Here is a 23,559-nt window from a genome sequence, read left to right on the forward strand (position 1 = left end):
TTTGCATGGGCATAGCGAGCCCCTTGGGGCCAGGGGACAAAATCTTGGCAGGAGCCCCCTGTATCGCATACACAAAGCAAATGTGCTCCTCAGTGCCCCCTGGCATCAGATGCAAGGGGCAGGGCAGCCAACATCTCCCCACCTCTGCTTTTACCTCCTGTTGGCCACTCCCACCGCCGCTGCTGCCGCTGTCCCTGCCCTGCTGCCACTACCTATCTTGGCGCTTGTGGTGGCAGCAGCGGGTGCTGTGGCTGTTGGGCCTCCCCTGTCGGCCTGTGCGCCTCTCCAGCTGAACGGCATGACATTCGAAGATGACATTCATAGTCAAATGGTGCAAGTGCACAGTTCGGCCAGAGAGGGGCGCAGGCTGGCCGGAGAGGTCTGACAGCTGCAGCGCCTGCCGCTGCCACCACAGAGGGTGGCCTGCCCTGCTTGGCTCACCCTCCCAGAGGCCAGGGTAAGAAGCAGCGGCAGGGCAGGAGTGGCGACGGGGCAGGGCAGGGGCGGTGGTGGTGGTGGAGTGGTCTGCTTGGGGGGCCCCTTGGGGGTCCCTTACACTCTGGGCCCAGGGACATTTGTCCCTGCTTGTCCAATAGATGCTATGCCTATGATTTTCAGCCTTTTTGGGGGGAGGGGGGGAGAGAATTAGGGGTTTCGGTTTGCAGTGTTGCCTCATATTGTTTGCAACATTTATTTCTGCCCTTATAGGGCCAGGAGAAAGAGCTGCAATAGCACTCCTGTGCTCCTTCTTCCTTAAAATATCAGATGGGGTTTCATTCCCAGAATCCACGGGCCAGTTTGGACATACTTCATCCACAGCTTGACCACATGCAATAAGGACATGAGGGCACCAGGAACACAAATGTCTTTCTTTCCTTTTGGTGCCCCAATATTTGTTGTGCTTGCAGAAAGGTAGTTTGGGCAAACCGACCTCCTACCCAATTAATGACTGGGCTGAGAGGCAGGAAGGACATGTGAACTCATAAACTCTATTCAGACAGTATCTTGTATCTGTGTTTAGATGTCTGTACACATGTTCTTGTGTGAATGAGTGCCCCGGTGTCCATTCTAAAAGTGAACCTGGGTATCGGTCCCTCAAATGTATGGTACAGACAAGAGGTGTAGTGCTGCATTTGTGCTCAACGTAACATGTGAATAACTGTCCTTGCATACAGAGCTGTACTGCACACAGACTGTGCCAGTGTTGAGCATTATGCTCAACGTATGGTGTGCATGTGTCCCTCCTGTGTGTGGTCAAGCCAGTGGGTGAGGGTTAATTTACTTTCCCTAATGGTGCAGCCACCTAATGGTGCAGTGGGGGAAATAACTTGCCAAGGGAGCAAGAGGTGTGCTGGTTCGAATCCCAGACTATGGGAAACCTATATCAGGCAGCAGCCTGAAAGGCATTATCTCATACTGCGCAGGAGGAGGTAATGGTAACCCCTACCCCCATATTCTACCAAAGATAACCACGGGGCTCTGTGGGTGCCAGGAGTCGACACCGACTCAACAGCACAACTTTACTTTCCCTATGCCCTCAAGAAGCAGAACCTTCCATCACTCAGGGAGTAAATACATTATAGTAGGCAAAGTCATGGGGAGTTCAAAGGCCAAAATGGAAAGAGTTGTTCCAGTGCTTTTTTTTTTTCCAACTGCTCTGTAACCAGCTGCCAATGCAGCAACCTCGGTGAGCAGCAGGACTCACTTACAAAGGATAGACCTACTTTTATAACCTTTTCCTCTTCAGCTCTTCTTGCCACCCAGAAGCAGCACAGCAGAAAAAAGTGCTATTTTACCCTTTCGCTTTCATTTGATTTTCCATTTTAACTGTATTTTCAGATGCTGTGTTGTGAGCCCAATCCTAGGTTTTATGCATACTTTAGCACTAAGTTAAGCATGTAATGTTTGTACTTTATATTTCAGCAATACATGGAGAAGCTGGGTTTGCCTGCCATGTCTGTTGGTGTTTCTCCCCGTAAACCAGCTCCAGCATTCTCACTCTATGCACAGCATTTCCACACATGCCCTCCAGAGCCCAGGCCAGGTAGACTGAGCAATGGCATTGCAAGCTTGGAGGTGGCCTCAGGACCCTAACCTGGAACATGACAAACACAAATACAATGGATATTTATATACCGCTTTTCAACAAAAACTCCCAAAGCGGTTTACTTACATAGATATACAACAAACAAACAAACAAACAAACAAACAACAAAAAACAAAACAAAACAAAACAAAACAAAACAAAATGGCTTAACTGTCCCCAAGCAGCTCACAATCCAAAAAAGAAACCCAAGATAGACACCAGCAACAGGCCCTGGAGGGATGCTGTGCTGGGGATGGACAGGGCCAGTTGCTCTCCCCCTGCTAAATAAAGAGAATCACTACTTTTAAAAGGTGCCTCTTTGCTCAGTTAGCAGGAGCAGGAGCCCCCACAGGCCACACTTCCTGGTGCTGATATGTCAGCTTTGGAGGGCATGGCTTGCATCAGAACACATCCATTGGTCTCATCCATTGCACCATCCATTGGTCTCTCCTAGCGGGCAAGCACTTTTTTCATGGGCTGAGTGCTTCCTCTCTCTCCTCCACTCCAAGTGAGGAAGGAAGCAGCCAGTTGGTGAATGAAGCACCAGCCAGTAGGGATGTGCAAACCAGTTTGATGTCAATCTGGCTTGACATCGAACTGGTTTGATTTGACAGTTCAGGGTTGAGCTGAACCACCCCCCGGTTTGGCTTGACCCTGGACTGACCCCTGCCAGCCATTCAGGGGGGTTGGAGTGGTTTTTTTGAGGGGGGTTAGTACATACCCCTTGCTGGGGGCTTCTCTGAGGCTGTTGGGCGGGGGGTCCATGGAGGTTCCCCTCCTGTTGCCGGCCTCCATTTTGCCAAAAGCAGCCTGATCTGGGCATTCTTTGGCCCATTGTGGGCCCTTAACCCCTTGTGGTTAGGGATGGGCCCGGACTGGTCTGGAGGCCATCGTAAAGGACTCCGGATCGGTCTGGACCAGTCCGGACCTTGGTGGTTCGGTTCGGGGGTGGGGGGTAGCTTTAAGAGCGGCGGGAGGGTTTACTTACCCCTCCCGCCACTTTCCTGCTCTGGCGCCGTAATGTTCAGAGTAATTGGGGCGGCAGGATACCTCCCTGCCGCCCCTTCCCCGCTGCTGCTCTGCAAACTTCCCAGTAGTCCTTTGCATGCGCGCGCACGTCAGAGACGTGAAGCGCATGCACGAGGTGTGTGCGTGCAAAGGACTACTGGGAAGTTTGCAGAGCAGCAGCGGGGAAGGGGCGGCAGGGAGGTATCCTGCCACCCCAATTACTTTGAACATTACGGCGCCATAGCGGGAAAGCGGCGGGAGGGGTAAGTAAACTCTCCCTCCGCTCTTAAAGCTACCCCCCACCCCAGTGCCAGACCGCAGTGTGGCGGTTCCGTGCACACCCCTACTTGCGGTGGCCATTTTGGAGGCCACTGCACATGTGCAATGTGCCCCTGCATGGCTGGGTCATGACTTGCCACCAGCCCTTGCTGAGTTTGCTTTTAAACATGCAGAGAAATAATAATTTTTTTTTAATCTCATGAATTCAGTATAATGTGTCTTTAGGACTTTCACTCCTGATGCTGTATTGTCCTCATCATGCTTGATGGCATCCTGAAGACTAACCTGCACATTTTCTGTGACGCACGGAAGCATTTGAAGCCAACCCATCTTGCAGTTTATCCAGAAAGCCACCAAGCCAAGCCTGCCATCCTTCCTAGCTGTTTCTGTATATCTTGTTTATTGGGTTCTAAGCAAATGCTTTTCTTCTTCATTTGGAAAGGCTGAATGTTTGAGATGGTTAAACATTAAATAAGTGTGCCCTTAATTAAAGCATAAAACTAGCTTTAAGGCGTAATCCTGCAGCTGTTCTTTTGTATGCTTCTGATGAGATTTCTCTAGGTTTCTTTACTCTCATTACAAGGCTATATGTTGAAATCTTAGCTTCATAGTGGAACTGGTTGTGTGTGTGTGTGTGTGCGTGTGTGTGTGTGTGTGTGTGTTTGTAAATGGCAACAAAATAATTGAGAGATAATTTAAGTATTTATAATTCCGATACTTTCCGTGTGACAGTCTGGGAATGCAAAGTTTAAAAAACAATCTTATTACACAGAAATATATTCACTGATATGCAGTAAGAACTCCCACAGAGATAATCACTTTTTCTTTTTAAACACTGGAGTATAATCAAACGAATGGTCTTTATGCTGTTGTCTGAAAGGCTAGCCAAAGCACAAGCAAGTGACAGGTTTCTGAGACCAATGTGCTACATTCTGTATTTTTTAGATTTAGCTTGTGGTGAAATTAGTCTGTTGTGACCTTATTGTCCCTATTTTCTCTTATTATCATGAAAACTTTCACTTGTGCTCTTATAATTGCTCACCTGCACTACTGTAGTGTCCTCCACATGTTGGAAGTTAAAGGACTTTGTGCTGTCTCTTGTCTCAGACAGTGGAGGACAGACTAGTGAGTCAGAGAGCTAGAGGGTCAAGACATTGGTCACCCCTTCTCCACTGCTCTGACATATCCCTTTTGATATGTAGATTGCTAATCTCAGGGATTAACTTCCTTCCCCCTTCTCTTCCCTACCTGCCCTTCTACCTTGCAACATGGCAAGCCTCTCTCCCTGCACCATGTGTGCAGAGAAGATGCAGAATCCATCTGCATCCAGCTAGATAGATAGATTAGAGATCCTAACTCCTCACTTTCCTATCTAGAATGGAGTTCCTTAATAAATGCCTTCTATATTGATTTGAAACTATGAATTGGCTCCAAGTTACTTTACTCTCAGCATACACGCATGCCTAACTAAACTACCGCTGTGTTGTGCCTCTGCACTCTGCTATAATGAGAAAGGGATTCTTTCACCACAGAGAATTTCCAACACCACATTGGTCCTTTCTTCTGTCATAGTTATCTTCCCAGAACCCCTTTTGTGAAACTTATTCTTGCATTGCCTTCTTGCCACGTACTGTATCAAATCCAAGGTTCCCGGTCCTCATGTTTAAAACTTGTTACTTTTCTGTCTCTGGCAACGTCATGCAACATGGCTGCCATGTAGGGGCTACTTGAAACTGTATCTGCTCAACTCCACAGGGTGAGCTGTTTCATGTGTATAGAGGTCATTAGGTGGATTGGCCCCCACTGTATGTTTTAGGGATGTGCAGAAGAAAGTTTCAGCAGCAAAACATTTTTACTTGAAAGGGGCTGTTTCGAGTGTTTCAAGACTGAGACAGAACACCCTCTTTTAAAAGGGCCTGTTTCGAGCTCAGAGCAGAACAACCCTGTTTTGATTGAAATGTTTCAATATTTTGAGTGCCATTTTGGAGGCCTGTTTTCCCATTGCTGATTGGTTTTCGGGCACTGGCTTCAGATTGGCTTGTGATCTCCTTGCTTCTTGTTTGGCTTGTTATCATACAAATCAAGTGGTCTTGTGACCTCCTGGTTTTCCGAGGAGAGCCTGTTTACCAATTGGGATCAGCAGGTAGACCCACCCTCTGCTCCGGACTTAGTGCATCAGCCCTCCCCAAAGGAGCTGATCCCAACTGGTAGACCAGCTCTCCCTGGAGAGAAATGCCATTTTGTCCAGCAAAATTGACTTTAAAATGGCATCTGAATCATCCAAATTGCCCAAATCAACTTGGGTCAAATCAGGGGTGATTCTCTTCTACCCCGAAACTGGCCCTTTGTTTTCAGGGTGATTTAATTTGGGGTAGAATCATCAAATCACCCCGATTTTCCCTGAATCTATTCAAGGGCAAATCATATTGCACATCCCTAGTATGCTTCCTTCATATCACTACCAAACACTCCTGACAGCACCCTGGAACAGTGTGTAGAGACACATCTGGCAGTTGAGGACAATCTTTCTGGTAAGGCAGGATTTGTGAAATGTCTCATCACATGAAGAAGCTTACACAAGGCCTTCACGTTGGTTGTGTCATCATCCTTATATTTCCTTCTTTGTATATGATTGCTTTGGCTCCCATCATGGCTTACAAGTTTCTCCTGTAGGGCTCCTTTTATCACTGTTACTCCCATCTCGCTGCTTTCTTCTACTCTGTTTCCTGCAAGGGTAGCTGTGATTCAGGACAAAGGAAGCCCTTTTCCACACAGCACATAATTAATTTATGAAATAATCCACTGCCACAAAATGTGGTGATGGCCACTAGCTTAAAAGGGGATTAGGCAGTTTCATGGAGGGTGAGGATCAATGGGTATTAGTCATGATGGCAAAATGGAACCTCCAGGTCCCAGAGGCAGTATACCACTGAAGACCATTTGCTGGAGAGCAACAGTGCGAGTGGGAGAGAGTGATTGCCTCTATGACTTGCTTGTGGGCTTCCCAGAGGCTTCTGGTTGCCCACGGTGAGAAACAGAATGCTGTACTAAACAGGTATTTGATGTGACTGGGCGATTCTCATTTTATGATCTAAATGTTATGAAAGTAGCAGTAACTGCAGTAGTATTGTGCTGTACAAATGCAGATGACAATGGCCTATATGTTTGTAGAGACCATCAATTCTAGTGGTTTGGACCCTCCATAATGCAGAAGCCACCCACTCTTTCTCATGATGGATGGATGGATGGATTGATGGTTCCATTTTTATACCACCTTTCATAAAACATCCCAAGGCAGTTTACAAAAGTTAAAATTCTATAAAACACCATAAAAATAACATTAAAAACCTTAAAATCAGTTAAACCGTAAAAACCATAGAACACCAAAAAAACCATAAAAATGACAGACAGAAACAGGAAAGCTGAGAGACCCTGGTAGCCCCTAAGGAGTAAAAGCCTGAACAAATACAAAGATCTTTAGACCCCCAGCACCACCTTCTGGAACCTCCCCCCAGGAAAGAACCAGAACCACTCCAATGCACCATCCCTGATCCCTATACCTGAGAGGAGGTCCAGAAGGATACCGTGGTTGATGGTATCAAACGCCTCCGAGAGGTCCAGCAGAACCATCAGGGATGCACTTCCCCTGTCTAGTTCCTGGCATAGGTCATCCACCAGGGTGACCAAGGCAGTTTCAGAGCCAAACCCAGGGCAAAAGCCAGACTGAAAAGGGTGTAGATAATCCGTATCATCCAAGCTCATTTACAGCTACAGACACACACTCAATCACCTTGCTTAGAAAAGGAAGATTTGAAACAGGCTGATAGCTATCAAGAGTGGTGGAATCAAGGGAGGGCTTCTTAAATAGTGGTCTTACCACTGCCTACTTGAGGCTCGATGGCATCTTACTCTCCCTTAATGAAGCATTAATAATTGGCTCCAGCTACCTACCTGTTCCTTCCCTGGCATCCATGAAGGGCAAGGAGCCAGAGTGCATGATGTTGTCTTGATGATATTCTACAGCACCTTCTTTGAAAGGAAGCCCACAATTATTGATGGCACACCTTCTTGAGTGTACCATACATAATTGTAGACTCCCTTTTCCTGAACAGTCCATCCAAGTTCTTGAAGCACTCAGTCAGTGAGTCTTGCATGGACTGGTTTTTAACAGCTGGGGTTCAGCACACATGGAGTAATTTTGATTGCTCAGCTATGTACATATATGTGTAATGGGATATGCTGTGTTCCAAATTATCTCAGTTTAAGATGTTGTTCATCTCTTGAGGAAAGACAAAATAAAGATGAAAATAAATAAGCAAACAGCAACAGGACTCTCAAAAGACGTCCACTGAATGGTAAAAGGAAAGAAATCAATTATGAATCCAAGTTGGGTTTGTCTTAGAGATGAAGCAAGAAGAAAGTCTTGTTTCCAAATGCATCTGACAAGTTTTCCTTTCAGTTTCACGGTTATGTTGCAGCTTCCTGAGTCCCTGCATGACCTCACACCTGGTGCAGAGTTACCTTTGTGAATTCATTTATGAGGTCATTGAAACATTTTTGGTCTTCAAGCTGTTTCATAGGATGTATATATTTTCTCTGAAGGATGAAATACATGCAGTTTGTTCCCAGTAGAAAATATTGGAATTATTTCCCATTTAACTCATTGAACAGTGAGGTATCACATACAGATCTGCTCTATTTAAGCGGATACTATCGAAGTTGGAAGAAGCAGTGCCAGGTAGGCTATAAGGTCAGTTTAAAAAAATTGCATTATTTGTATCATTTGTGGGGGCTGATGAGTGGCAGGAAAAATATAAAGATTATGACAAAGCAGGGTGATAGCAAATCTGATAAGATGGTCACCTGGTATTCACAAGAGAGACTGAAATTAAGGTCTGTTTCATCACACGATGAATCTGTTCACACGAGCAGCGCTACCCGGGCCTGCACAGCCTTAGCTCAGTAGGGCTGCTCGCATGGAGCGCCAGGATCCTTATCCTCACACCCTTTTACCTGGGTAATAGCTCAGGGGGCAACCTTAGGCTACCTGGCTGGGCAGCATCAGGATCAGGCTCGATCCTGGCACGTCACACCAGCAGCTCTACCTGTGTAGGGCTTGTGGGGGAAATCCAAGTAGTGCTTGTGGGGAAATCCCCCAATGAATTACGCTCCTCATGTGGTGCATTGTGGGATTTCTGGAGTCCGGGCTGCATTTCCCCAGCCTCCAGAATGCCACATTGCTTGCCACAGCAGCGATCGTGTGTGCAGCTGAGTGGTGCAGCATGGGAATCACCATGGTCGTGTGGTGGAAGGTCGGTATAATCCTGCCTTCCCCTCAGCACGCCCTAGCCACCAGGGATTTGGGTTGTGTGAACAACCTTAATATATCACACAATTGGTTCACACATGTATCACACAATTGTGTGTGTGAACTGACTCCAGCGAAAAGCAAGCTGAGGTGATACAGAAGATACAAAAACATGAGTAGATATACCTGTGTGGGCTGCATCTTTCATAGGCCATTCACCCACGCAAGCCATTATTCGCTCTTACACTCATCACGGCTGGATGAGATGTGTGAACCAAACTGAATTAAACCAGCTGAAGAAATTCTCTGAGTTCATCTGATCCTTCTCCCTCACAGCTTTAGGGGTTGGATTTCTGGGCAATTTTCAGCTCTGCCACCAGATTCTGTCTCAAACTGAGGAAGGGTGTGTGCATGAAACGGAAAACTTACTGCTTGTGAATGGTGTCTGGCATCCTCACTTCTTAGCAGCTCAACGATTTTTGCCTTCAGAATATAATAAGAGCCCAGCAGAGTTTCTGAGCCATCTGAACAGCTTCTGATGAAGAAGTCCTTCAAAAGAGTTGGGCACCAAGAGAAAAAAAATAGTGGCACTTAAAGGAAGTATTTTCTTCTTTGTGGGTTCCCCTAGTGGGCTGCAAGCTGGCCATTCAGATGGCTCAGTTCAAATCTGGACTGAATTTGAACCAACCTGGCCCAGATTTGGGTTCAGTTGAACCAGGTCCGGTCTGGCTCGGCTATCAAGCTGGCTGAGCCATCTTGCGGGCCAGCTCAGGGGATATACTTGTAAAGGGGAATCCGGCTAGGGGAATTCTCTAGACTTAAGAAGTGGGAGTGGTGAATATTTACTTTTAGTTTCCTACCAGCTGGGATGATGGGGACTGTGGAGGCAGCTGCAACATCAGAGGTGGCAGTGGGGGCTTCTCTAACCGCCCTGCACTGCTCTCCCAAATGACTGGCTGGGCTGGCTGCGGCCTGGTTCAGGCCTCTGCGTATGCACAGAAGCCCAAACTGGGATGCAGCTGTCCCAGCCTGTCATTTGGGAGGCCAGCAGGGTGGAGGTTGGAGGAGCCCCTGCCTCTGCCTCCAATGTTGCTGCCGCAGCCACCTCAGCCATCGCTGCTGTCCCTGCCGGTGGGAAACTAAAGGTAAATTTTTTTGAATTGTTTTATTTTATTTTATTCGTTTTATCCATTTTATTTATTTATTATTTCTCTGTGTAAACTGCCCTGAGCCATTTTTGGAAGGGTGGTATAGAAATCAATCAAACAAACAAACAAACAAATAAATATTCCCCTTTTGCCGCTCCCCCTTCTTAGTCTAGGGGATCTCCCTTCACTTGTAAAGGGGAATCCTAGCTGGATTCCCCTTTACAACTCTACCCCATGAGCCAGCCCATGAGCTGGTTCTTTGATCCAGTGGGGTGGGCGGGCAGTTCAGTGGTCCAGTGGTCCAGTTCAAACTCAAACCAGCATCCCCCTCAGTTCTGAGCAGATGCAGGCCCACACCTTTCCCATCCACCATCACAGCCTCAGCCTCTTTCTCGGCCAAGTTCAAACTCAGACCACTCAAACTGGGCTGGTTTGATGTTGAGCCTGGCTCAATGCAAGCTGGCTTGCACATACCTAGACCCTGCCCCCACCGGATTAGGTGCCCACCCTCTTGATGCAATGAATCATAGTTATCTGTCCTGGTTAAATGCAAGTCAACTGGAATGGTTTGATGAGGCTTGCCCTGAAATACTGGATCCTCACAATCAGCTCCACGGGGCTCAATAACCCTGATTAACATTAACCAGGATCCTTGTGACTGTGAACCTAGCCTAACAAAAATATGTAGCTTGTTCCTAAAACTGGCCTCTGTGCTATAAACGTGGAAGGTAGTCAATGTAACCCCATTTTTAAAAAATGGGATCCAGGGGAAATTCAGGAAATTACAGCCAGTTAGCTTGACATCTATTCCAGGTAAACTTGTGGAAAGCATAATTAAAGATAATTATTAAAGATTATGCTTGTGGAAAGCATAATTAAAGACTCTATGAAGAGCAGACACAGCTGAGAAGGTGAGCAAGCTTTTTTAAACATCCAGCCTTTCCCCCTTCAAACAAACTAACAGGAAGAAGGAAGAGGGGAGATTTTCAGGGGCTGTTTCTCTTTAAGGGGTAGGTCTTAGTCTCTCTCTCTCTCTCTCTCTCTCTCTCTCTCTCTCTCTCTGTGTGATTTGCTAGGGTTAGAATTTCCCAGGGCTAGGATTTGTTAGGGCGCCAGTGTTTTACTTTGTTGTCCCTGCCTGGAGGGGGTGGAGTCAGCTAGGGCTGGGAGAGGACCCACATTCCTTTGACTCACATTCTGTGTCTCAGTTGGAAGGCTACTCTACATAGTAGAGAGAGAGCATAGCGAATAGAGGATAGCAAACAGGGATAGCAAACAGGATGTAGGAGTTTTGCAGGAGTTTAGCGGGAAGTGTGTGGGGGAGCCTGGAACAAACCCCTGTGATAACAAGGAGCCTGGTGGAGAAGAGAATGTAAGTACAAATCCCTCCCTCGTATCCCTCATATTCTTGGGAAAGGCTGTTTGGACAGATAAATAGCTGACCATTACAGCTGAGACCTATCCTTCTAATAAACTATCTAATAAACAGATAATAAACTACTTCTAATAAACTATTTCTAAATACTGTAAACAGCCAACAAAAACAGTATGAAGACAGAAAGTCAGCAGGGGAAGGGACAATTCCCAGTATATTGCACAGAGTGCCACATGTATGACTATTTGCCCCATGGGCAGAAGTCATGGGTGTGTGCTCAGTGTAAGGAGCTCCTGGCCCTCAGGGAACAAATTTGTTCTCTTGAGACCAAGGTGGCGGATCTGGAGAAGCTCAGAGAGACAGAGAGGCATGTGGACGAGACCTTCAGGGATGTGATAGAGGCATCCCACTCCAGGGCTGGTAGCTCCTCTGCTGTCAGGGAGAATGAAGGTCTTGGGCAAGGAGGACATCAGTCTGAGGAAGAGGGAAATGCTCATTTAGAAGGGACCCCTTCAATGGATGATGAGCCCATATCCTCTCGCACGGGGGATACTCCTCTGGGGGGTGGGGGCCTCCTTGCAGTGGGTGATTCAATCATTGGAGGTACAAAGTGATGGGTTTGTGACCCGCGTGTTGACCGCATGGTGACTTGCCTGCCTGGTGCGAAGGTTGCGGACATTACACAGTGTCTAGACAGGCTCTTAGGCAGTGCTGGGGAGGAGACAGCTGTCGTGGTGCACGTTGGCACCAACGATGTGGGGAAATGTAGTCGGGAGGTCCTGGAAGCCAAATTTAGGCTGATAGGCAGCATTTTGAAGTCCAGGAACCCCAAGGTAGCATTCTCAGAAATGCTTCCTGTTCCACACGCAAGTACAGTGAGACAGGCAGAGCTGAGGGGTTTCAATGTGTGGATGAGACGCTGGTGCCGGGAGGAGGGGTTCAGATTTGTTAGTCACTGGGATACATTTTGGGGCAAGCAAGGCCTGTACAAAAGGGACGGGTTGCACTTGAACCAAGATGGAACCAGACTGCTGGCACTTAAAATAAAAAAGGTTGCAGAGCAGCTTTTAAAATGACGCCTGGGGAACAGCCAATGAGAGCTAGGCAGTATCTCATTTGGCAAAAGCCATCCCTTAAAGTGTGCGGGTGCAAAGGATTCAGATAAAAGAGAAGGGGATAGAGCAGAACCTCATAAAGAGCAGACGGGAGCCTGTGCCAGCAGGTCAAAGAGTCAAAATAATAGCACACAGCAGGTGAGAGATCCATCGTATAGGTGTTTATATGCCAATGCCAGAAGCCTCCGAGCCAAGATGGGTGAGCTGGAGTGCTTGGCTGGTAACGCAGAAATAGATATAGTGGGCATAACAGAAACATGGTGGAACAGTGAGAACCAGTGGGACACTTTTATCCCTGGATATAAACTCTCTAGAAAGGACAGGGAGGGCGCCTTGGAGGAGGGGTAGCACTGTATATTAAAGAAGGGATAGAATCTAACAAGCTAGAAAACCTAGGTGGACTGGAGTCCTCCACAGAAACCCTGTGAGTGACTATACAAGGCCGGAAAGGGAACCTGCTACTGTGGACGTGCTATCGCCCTCCAGATCAAAATGCCAACAGTGGCTGGGAGTTGCAGGAGGAAATCAGGGAGGCATCAAGGAGAGGCAGGGCTGTAATTATGGGTGACTTCAATTACCCACACGTAGACTGGGTAAATTCACAGTCAGGTCACGACTAAGAGGTCAAATTTCTAGATACGCTAAATGACTGTGCCTTAGAACAGTTGGTCTTGGAACCAACCAGAGAGAAGGCAAACTTGGACCTAATTCTGAGTGGCACCCAGGGCCTGTTGCATGATGTCAGTGTCATCAACCCTTTAGGGAACAGTGACCATAGTGCCATCAAATTCAGCATACATACAGGGAGAGAATCACCAAGGACGTCTAACATGGACATTTTGAATTTCAGAAGAGGAAACTTCTCCAAAATGAGGAGTATGGTGAAAAGAAAGCTGAAAGGGAAAATCAGGAGAGTCACTTCGCTCCAGAGTGCATGGAGTTTACTCAAAACCGCAATACTAGAAGCCCAGTTAGATTGTATACCCAAAAGGAGGAAAGGTACCACTAAGTCCAGGAGGCTGCCAGCATGGCTAACGGGTACTGTCAAGGAAGCCATAAAAGGGAAGAAGACTTCCTTCCGAAATTGGAAGGCCTGTCCAAATGAAGAGAACAGAAAGGAACACAAACTCTGGCAAAAGAAATGCAAAGTGACAATAAGGGAGGCAAAAAGACAGTTTGAGGAATATTTAGCCAAAAGTATCAAGGGGAATAACAAAAACTTCTTTAAATACATCAGAAGCAGGAAACCTGCCAGGGAGGCGGTTGGACCATTAGACAATGAAGGAATGAAAGGGATTATTAAGGAGGATATGGAGGTTGCAGAGAAGCTGAATGAGTTCTTTGCGTCTGTCTTCATGGCAGAGGATACTGAGTATATACCTGTTCCTGAACCAGGCTTTTTAGGGATGGAGGCTAGAGAGCTGAGTCAGATAGAAGAGATAGTGTTTTAAACTGTCTGGAAAAACTGAAAGCTAACAAATCACCAGGGCCGGATGGCATCCATCAAAGAGTCCTCAAAGAAGTCAAATGTGAAATTGCCGACCTCCTTGCTAAAATATATAACTTATTCCTGAAATCGGGCTCTGTACCAGAGGACTGGAGAGTAGCAAATGTAACACCAATTTTCAAAAAGGGGTCAAGGGGCGATCCGGGAAATTACAGGCCGGTTAGCCTAATGTCCGTTCCAGGCAAATTGATGGAAAGCATCCTCAAGTATAAAACTGTAAAGCACCTAGAAGAACAGGCCCTGCTAGGAGTGAGCCAGCATGGCTTCCGCAAAGGTAAATCTTGCCTCACCAACCTTTAGGAGTTCTTTGAGAGTGTCAACAAGTGTGTGGATCAAGGTGATCCAGTTGACATAGTCTACCTGGACTTCCAAAAAGCTTTTAACAAAGCTCCTCATCAAAGACTCCTGAGGAAACTTAGCAGTCATGGGATAAGGGGACAAGTACATGTGTGGATTGCTAACTGGTTGAAAGACAGGAAACAGAGGGCAGGTATAAATGGAGAGTTTTCACAATGGAGGGAAGTAAGAAGTGGGATCCCCCAGGGATCTGTTCTGGGACCGGTGCTTTTTAATTTATTCATAAATGATCTAGAAGCAGGGGTAAGCAGCAAGGTGGCCAGATTTGCAGATGACACCAAACGCTTCCAGGTAGTGAAATCCAAAACGGATTGTGAGCAGCTCCAAAAGGATCTCTCCAGACTGGGGGAGTGGGTGACAAAATGGCAAATGCGGTTCAATTTTAGCAAGTGTAAGGTGATGCACATTGGGATGAAAACCCCCAACTTCCAGTATATGCTGATGGGATCTGAGCTGTTGGTGATGGACCAGGAGAGGGATCTTGGGGTCGTGGTGGACAGCTCGTTGAAAGTGTTGACTCAATGTGCAGCAGCTGTGAAAAAGGCCAATTCCATGCTAGGGATCATTAGGAAGGGGATTGAAAATAAAATTGCTAATATTATAATGCCCTTATACAAAACTATGGTGCGACCACACTTGGAGTACTGCGTACAATTTGGGTCACCAAATCTTAAAAAGGACATTGTAGAACTGGAAAAGGTACAGAAGAGGGCAACCAAGATGATCAGGGGCCTAGAGCACCTTTCTTACGAGGCAAGACTACAACACCTGGGGCTTTTTAGTTTAGAAAAAAGACGACTGCGGGGAGTCATGATAGAGGTCTATAAAATCATGCATGGTGTGGAGAAAGTGGAGAGAGAGAGATTCTTTTCCCTCTCACACAACACTAGAACCAGGGGCCACTCCATGAAATTGATTGCCAGGAGGTCTAGGACCAACAAACGGAGGTACTTTTCACACAACCCATAATCCACTTGTGGAATTCTCTGCCACAAGATGTGGTGACAGCCAACAACCTGGATGGCTTTAAGAGGGGTTTGGATAACTTCATGGAGGAGAGGTCTATCAATGGCTACCAGTCGGAGGGCTACAGGCCACCTCCAGCCTCAAAGGCAGGATGCGTCTGAGAACCAGTTGCGGGGGAATAACAGCAGGAGAGAGGGCACGCCCTCAACTCCTGCCTGTGGCTTCCAGCGGCATGTGATGGGCCACTGTGCAAAACAGGATGCTGGACTAGATGGGCCTTGGGCCTGATCCAGCAGGGCTGTTCTTATGTTCTTATGTTCTTAAAGATAGAATTATAAGCATATAGAAGAACAAGACTTGATGAAGAATAATAATTGCAGCTTCTTCCAAGGTAAGTCTTGCCTCACTAACCTTTTAGAGTTGTTTAAGAGTATCAACAGTTATGTGGACAGAGGTGATTTGGTGATCATTGCATTTTTGGACTTTCAAAAAGTTTCTGACAAAGTCCATCACCAAAAGCTCCTGAGTAAACTTCACAGTTAAGGGATTAGAGGATGTGTCCCCTTATGGATTGATTACTGGTAAAAGAACAGGAAACAAAATAGGAATAAATGGATAAATTTCACAATGGATGCAAATAAGAAGAAGGTACCTCAAGGATCTCGGTTGAGACTGGTGCTTCTAACTTGTGTATAAATCCGCTGGAATTAGGAGTAAGCAGAGAACTATGTACAAGTTTGCAAATGACACCAAACATGATTTTATTTTATTTTTACAGTTATATTCTGCTCTTCATTCAAGGTGCCCAGAACAGTGTACATGGTTATATTTATCCTCACAACAACCCTGTGAGGTAGGTTAGGCTGAGGGATGAGCGATTGACCTAGAGCCACCCAGTGAGTTTCAAGGCTGAATGGGGATTTGAATGTGGGTCTCCCTGGTCCTAGTCCAACACGCTAATCCAGGGCTGCTCAACTTTGGCCCTCCTGCAGTTGCTAGACTACAACTCTCATAATCCCCAGTCACAGTAGCCAATAGCCAGGGCTTATGGGAGTTGTAGGCCTACAACTGGGGGCCAAAGCTGAGCAGACCTGCACTAATCAACTAAAAGGGTTTGCAAAGAGCTCTAAGCTGGGCCAATGGGCAATAAATAATCAAGCATGGTTCAGTGTAAATAAGTCATTTACACTGGGGCAGCCCACCCACCCTGCAAGCTTCTTCACACATATAGTTATGGGTCTGAGCTGTTGATGACTAACCAAGAAAGAGATTTGGGCTTGTGGTGGATACCTCAATGAAAATGTCCGCTCTGTGTGCAGACAGCAGTAGTAAAGGTAAGGTGTGCCGTTGAGTCGGTGTCAATGCCTGGCGACCACAGAGCTCTGTGGTTGTCTTTGGTAAAATACAAGAGGAGTTTGCCATTGCCATCTCCCACGCCATATGAGATGATGCCTTTCTGTATCTTCCTATATCGCTGCTGCCCAATATAGATGTTTTCCATAGTCTGGGGAACATACCAGCAGGGATTTGAACTGGCAACCTCTGGCTTGCTAGTCAAGTCATTTCCCCGCTGTGCCATTAGGTGCATAAGGCAGATTCCATGCTAGGGAATCATTAGGTACTGGTTCAAAAATAAATGCTAATTATAATGCCCTTATACATTATATTGCCCGTACAGTGGTGTTTTGTGTTGTTAAACTCAAATCATATTGGAGTTTCATCTGCTTTCTGGTTTTCTTTGGATAACACCATATAAGTCTTCAGAAAAGCCATCATCAACTAAATTCTGTTGGAAATGTTGAACAGGATCGATCACATGTTCAGCTTTTTTGGAGAAATTACAATGGAACGGCGGAGTGAAAGACTGGCTAACCTCCAAAGGTTGAATCCCATTTCATACCGAGAAACAGGAGTGAAGAGGTACAAGGGAGCTCGTTTAATTTATTGTCCTGATTTATGTATGAATAACATTGTGCTGTAGGCACTCTTTTGTTTCAATTTGTGTTTCAGTTTCTACTCGGGCTCTTTCAATTGCTCTGAAAGCACTTGCTGTCTTTAGTTTTTGTTTAGAATTCTGGATCAATTCAATCCACCAAAGCATGGACAATTATATGTACATCACAATGAATCCTTTAAAAAAACCTTGGAGAGTATTTAGAGGAGAAGAGGAAGCAAGCAACCAATGGGTCACTACAGTTTGTGGGGACTAATAATCAGCCTCTTTCAGTCCCTGTAAAGCATGTGGGGAAGTCCCCATAGAGACCCATAACAATGCTTTAGAAATATTCCCAGTGACTTCAGAGGGGAACCCCTTCTCCACAGCCTTTAAACTTAGTCAAGATGGCTGGACACGCTTCTGATTGTTTAAAGAAGGGTCAGCTAGATACCAGCAATCAACTGATGAGTGGGACATATCACCAATGTTTTAAAGTGCTAGAGGCTAGAGAGGCTGTGTTTAGTAAACTGTGTTTAGTAAACTGTGTAGACTTTACACAGTGAAGCTCTTCTCACGTGCAGCCTAACCTGGGCTAGGGACACCCAGCCTGGGATAGGCTGCACATGAGAACCACCAGGATTGGGCCTGATTCCGGTGGTACAGTGCCGCCTAACCCCGCTTTCAAACCTGGCTGTTAGCGAGTGCTCCCTTAACCCGAGCTAACTGCTCATGTGTTCGTTGGGGCAATGTTTAGCCTCATTAGACACAGAGATGGGCACCTAGTGCCTGTCTCCTGGGGGAATCCCTCAATGTATTGTGCATGCCAGGTAATCAATGATTATCTGGGGCTGGGGAGAAGGCAAGGTTTGGAAAGCCTCCCCCCGCCACCCAGTAGGTTGTGTGAATGGCCCCAGTCACAGCAATTGTGATTAAAGAGCTAACCAAGATCACTGAGCCCTGCAGAACTAATGAAAACTCAGAATTTTCAGGAAATCCTGATCAAACTGCTATGGCTAACCCACATTTAATGAGGATAGATAACCAGGATTGGTTATCTGTTCTGGTTACATGTGGGTTAACCCCAGTGGTTTGACCAGGATTGCCTAGAAATTCTGGATTCTCACAGTCAGCTCTAAGGGACTCAGTGATCCTGGTTAACTCTTTAACCAGGATCTCTGTGATTTCATGAATGCAGCCAAAGGCTCCTCCTCAGCTAGTCCAGCTGTTCCATCACTTGCTTAGAAGCTGGGTTTGGGTCTTGCCAGGCCAACAAACACTTCCCAATCTGCTGCTTCCCAGGATCCTAGTTCACTCTACTTTGCTTTTGAAGATCTAGAGTCATGATCAGTCATGGTTGGCCTGCTAATGAGGCTAGGTAAGGTAGTTGCCTCAGATGGGGGAGTGGCAGAGGTGACAGACTGCCCATTGGCCACTTCTGCTGGCCTTCCACCTCCTGTCACCCTAGTGGGTCTGTGAACCCCAGTGGCCACACCCTCCTCTGTCACTCATTCTGCCCTAACGTTTTCAAAGGCAGAGGCCAGAGGGCAGTATGGAGTGGCAGGAAGTGTCATTCAATAAGGGGATATGGAGGGACATTGGGGAGTAGGGGAGGGATTGGGTGGGGATGGGGAACAACTGGTGTGTGAGATGGATGGAGAATCGGGTGAGGTGGAGGAAAGACAGGGGTGGGGGGAAGTCAGGGAAAGGGGGGATCAGTGCAGTAGAGCTCATCAAGCTGCCTCAGCCACTGGTGGGGAAGGATGCACGGGTTGGGCCCAGCTTGTGTTCAGTGTTAACTGAGCCCCAGATCCTGCACATCATTGTTCCAGTCTCATTCAGCTTTGCCGCTCCTGATCTCATGACTGCTGCAGTAGATTATATCCAGATTAAGCTGTTCAGCTTTCAACAAGCCATGACATTCAGCTTCTTGATCTGTCTGTTGTGGAGCCGGTAATAAAGAGCTTTCCACATGGCACTTGCTTTGAGGCTTCCCTGCACAAGGGTTTTCCTGGGGTGGTTCTTATCACAGGATTCCGGCTGGAAGTCAGCTTCCATGCCATGGTTTCTTCCCATCCCTCTTGTGACTGGCATTTCTAACTTCACAGTGACTTTGGAACTTTCCGGCTTTGCCTCACTGGGCATGCTGAGAACATGCACATGCAAAATTAAGCAGTAGATGACCTTGAGGTGGTGCCTGGCCCCACATGTCGAAATCTTCTCTTCTCAGGGTTTTTAAAAGAATCCGCAGGAAGCGCGCCTCTCTTGCGGCACAAGCAAAAAGGGAGCACCAAACATGGACAGAGAGCTACCTGCAGGGAGGGTGTGGTACAAGCAGCTATGAACCAGAAGACCAGATGCAACCTTGCTGTAGTGAGTGTGTTCATCGGCCGAGTGAAGTGAGGCCTTTGGTTTAATTTGCCTGCTTGCCTCTTGGGCATAGTTTGGGTCTAACAGAAGATCTCGCTTGGCACTGAGGGATCAGCAGGGAATTTGGTAGTCATGTGGTACACACAATTCTACATTTCAGGGTCATATCAACTCTCCCTGCCGACCACCCATGCATTTGATTTCAAAGTTTGTGTGGGGTTGTGGGTGGTGGGAATGCACGATGTATTTTATAACACAACGCGGCTGATTGTGTTATAATCATGATTGTGATTAGGGTAGGAGAAATCTCTTACCCTAGTTTGGGATCTGTGCATGCTCTCGATATCTGATCATGTGTGAGATAAAAGCAAAGTTGTAGGTGGGGAGCTTGCTTGGCTGTCCAACCCCAGCTGGGTCAGAGAGCTTTCCCTCCTGCCTCATTCTGAAGCTGGGTAGGGCATGTTCCGCCTACCCCACTGGGTCTGGACAGATGAGCAAGAACCCCCACCTCCGACTTGGCTTTTATCTCACACATGATCAAATAATGGGAGTTGTGCACAGCTCCCAAACTAGGGTAAGAGGCTTCGCCGACCCTAGTTCCGATCATGCGGACACCACCCTAGTATCTAACTTGCAGACTGAGCTATTGACATTAAACTTGGTGTGCCCATTCATGATACATTGCTACATTTCATGTTCACACCTTAGCTCAGTTCCCAAACTAGAGACCGGGGAACAATTGAGATTGCACTAGTATGATCTCTCCTTTGAGCACAGAGATGTCACAACAAAACTACCTGAAGAGCCTCAGGTCTCAGAGTTATGCTGACTGTGAAGCTTCAGAGATGAGGCAACCATTAGGCTAAAGTGGTAATCCCCATCCAATCAAATGGCAAAGCATTTGAGGGTATACAGTTAAGCATTTATAACTCTCATTGATTTTTATGGGAGGGATGTCAGCACTTCCTTAAAATGGGATTTTAAAATGTTCAACATTGGCTGAATCATGCCCTGATTTGATAAGATGTGTATTCTGGTGTTGCTTTACCACTCCTGGATCTTGTAAATATAAAAATATATTATTATGATCTAACCTCTTTGAGAATTGTTTTTGTTACAAAATAGAATATACTGTACACATTTTAAATAATAATGATGATGATGATGCACATTTTGCACAGAACTACATGAATAGGAGCTGCATCTCTGGAAGAAGCTGCAAGGAACTCAACCCAGCATGTTGCCAAACAGGCAAACGTGGGCGAAGGAGGAGGGTAGAGAGATTTTCACTACATCTCCCTGCAAAAGGACTTTTGAGCTTCAGAAATATGTCCTTGAGAGTTGTACAACGCTCAGGAACACATTGCTGTAAGCGGATAGTCCTTTAGAGGAAGGGGAAAGCAGCAAAAATCACTTCCCCATCTTCTGCTGCTGCTGGGCTGCAGAAGGAGGAAGAAATGCACCTAATTTCTATGTTCTTTACATCCTCACAATTGGCCTGGGGAGAAAATGCCATTAGCTACCAACCTGCAAAGTATTAAGGTGGCTTAACAAGTCATCCCCTTCAGGTCCTGCTGCTGCTGCTGTTGTTGTTGTTTAGGGTTTATTTTTTAAACTTTTTTGCTGCTTTTTGTGTTCCATCTGTTTGCTCTACTTAATTCTATTTGGAATTCATTCTATTTTGATCTAATATTTTAATTGATGCCAATGACTGCTTGTAGTTTTCCTTTTAATGGTAGCATTTTAACTATATTTTATTATGAGCCTCCCTGAGGAATAAGCGAGAAAGCAGTATATAAAGCTGAAAACAAAACAAAAATAAAATAAACACTCCATGCATGTGGTCTGCGTTAACCATGTTACCTGCCTCCAATAGGTAAAGACCTGCCAGATCAAAGGCACTTAATTATCCAACGTTGTTTTGAATCTCCCAAGTTGATGGACCCGAACCCTAATATCATGATATGCCCGGATCAACAGCCACTTGTTGTAGGTAGGTTAGTATCTGAATGTGTTTTTCTTGAAAAGAATGCTAGGAGCAGTGATATTTGGACATCTGTGTTTCTCAGACACTGAGGTGGGCCCTTTGTTGGAGCTGCAAAGCTCCACAGAAGAGAATCCTGCAGCAGACAGAGTCAGAGACAGCTTCCTCCCATCAGCAGAAATTTAATAATGCAGCCCCCAGCATCACTATGCTAGCCATGGAGGGTGCAAAGAGTCAGGCAACCTCCGACCATGTAGGGCTGGTTTCAGGGTGGAGTTCCAGATGCCAAGTTCTAGATTGTTAACAGAGTAGAGTGCATATTATGCCAGTGTTTTTTTTAAAAGAAACTCTATTGGCCCAACTCAAACGGCTTCTTACCCTTTAACACCCTAACCAACATGGGACCCATGTATTCATAGGAACATAGGAAACTGCCTTCTGACAAGTCAGACCATTAGTCCATCTAGCTCAGTATTGTCTACACAGACCGGCAGTAGCTTCTCCAAGGTTACAGGTAGGAGTCTCTCTCTGTCTTATCTTGGAGACACTGCCAGTGAGGGATCTTGAAACCTTCTGCACACAAGCAGGCAGATGCTTTTCTCAGAGCAGCCCCATTCTCTCAGGGGAATATCTTACAGTGCTCACATGTAGTCTCCCATACAAATGCAAACCAGGGCAGACCCTGCTTAGCAGAGGCATCAATTCAAGCTTGCTACCACAAAACCAGCTCTCCCTCAAGACAACTAACCTATATATAACAGGAAAGAACTGGGAGGAAATCTCATCTTGGATTTGGGTAAATACAGTACTTAGAACAGAAACAGGACTGCTTGGGAGCAGTGTTCCCTCTAACAGGGATTCCCAGATGTTGTTGACCACAACTCTCATAATCCCCAGCCAAAGGCCATTGCAGCTGGGGATGCTGGGAGTTGCAGTGGACAACATCTGGAAATCCCTGTTAGAGGGAACAGTGCTTGGGACAAATCAAAATTAAATAACCTTACTTCTGAATACCCTCGTCTGGGCACTGTGGTTAAATTTCCAAGCACCATAACTCCCTGCTGCCTGGGATTTGTCAAGCCTTGCTTTAAATGGAATTACGCTTTCACATGAATGAGACCAAACTCAAGCCACAAGCGAATGCTCCCCAGTTGGGGTGTAATGGGAAACAAATTAAAGGACCATCTTCTCCAACATGAACCTCCCACATAAACCAGATGCACACATCTCAGAGCTTAGGCTATGGGGAGAAGGCCTTTTCTGTGGTGGCTCCCCAGCTGTGAAACTCCCTCCCCAGACATGTGTGCCAGACACCTTCTTTGTTATCTTTGTTATATCTTTTTGTTATAAAGTCTGTCCTATTCTTTCATGCCCTTAATGGCTTCCATCAATATCAGAGATACTTTGAATGGCCTTTCTGCTGTTTTATAGATGTTTTATCTGGATTCTTAAAATTGACTTTTTAAAAGAGATATTTTTTTTACATCAGTTTTTAGCTCTCCTGTAAGTCATCTTGAAGTCATTTGACAATAAGGGCAGGACAGAAATACTAGGGCTATGTGTTATGTCTGGTCTGATACGTTTTCTGTCAGGCACTGTTGAAGGGAGTTAGAACCGTCAGGAGGCTCTTTGCTCTCACTGCACAACTCTGTCAGGAATCTGACATACCACTGCCCTCTCTTCCTCTTTCACTGGGTGGGGGCAGGGGACAGGGCTTCACATTGCTTTCTCTTTGCCACAGAGGGAGCAAACATACACCTTTTGAGGCTTGATTTTAAAATGGACCTTTTTTCCTTTTGTTAAACAAAGTCCTCAAGTGGCTCAGGGTGCTCCCCCCCACCCATGGCTGCAGCCTCAGAAAGAACTCCATTTCCCAGAAGCACCCAGTGCCACTTGAGGACCCAGTGTGTGTCCTCAGCAGGAACTATTTGGGCTTATTGAGAGTGTGCCCTGTTTCCAAGTGCTGGTTCTTGCAGATCTGGGGAACATTTCCAGGAGTCCTGAGGAAGACTCCTCGGAATCAGAGGAGGAAGGCAAAACCAACTCTTTGGACTCTTTCTGGGGATAATTTTTGTGCCCACACAGAATATCACAGAATAGAGGGTATGACTTCTATGAAGTCA

General features: G+C 46.3%; 1 protein-coding gene across 3 annotated transcripts in view; it reads left to right on the forward strand.

The window, feature by feature from the left end:
- Positions 1–7,980: 7,980 nt before the first annotated feature.
- Positions 7,981–23,559, forward strand: part of LOC128340341 (SUN domain-containing protein 2-like) — a 39,379-nt gene continuing 23,800 nt past the window's right edge. For 2 of the 3 annotated variants that reach the window (XM_053285331.1, XM_053285333.1), the window contains exons 1-4: positions 7,985–8,123; positions 16,956–17,069; positions 19,313–19,455; positions 21,329–21,445. In XM_053285331.1, the coding sequence (XP_053141306.1) occupies positions 16,966–17,069; positions 19,313–19,455; positions 21,329–21,445 (364 nt within the window). In that variant the 5' untranslated portion in view covers positions 7,985–8,123; positions 16,956–16,965. Of the gene's footprint in view, positions 8,124–16,955; positions 17,070–19,312; positions 19,456–21,328; positions 21,446–23,559 lie in introns of all 3 variants that reach the window. The other variant, XM_053285332.1, reaches the window with a different exon arrangement.

The sequence above is a fragment of the Hemicordylus capensis genome, chromosome 1 (genome assembly GCF_027244095.1).
Source record: "Hemicordylus capensis ecotype Gifberg chromosome 1, rHemCap1.1.pri, whole genome shotgun sequence".
Taxonomy (NCBI): Eukaryota; Metazoa; Chordata; class Lepidosauria; order Squamata; family Cordylidae; genus Hemicordylus; species Hemicordylus capensis.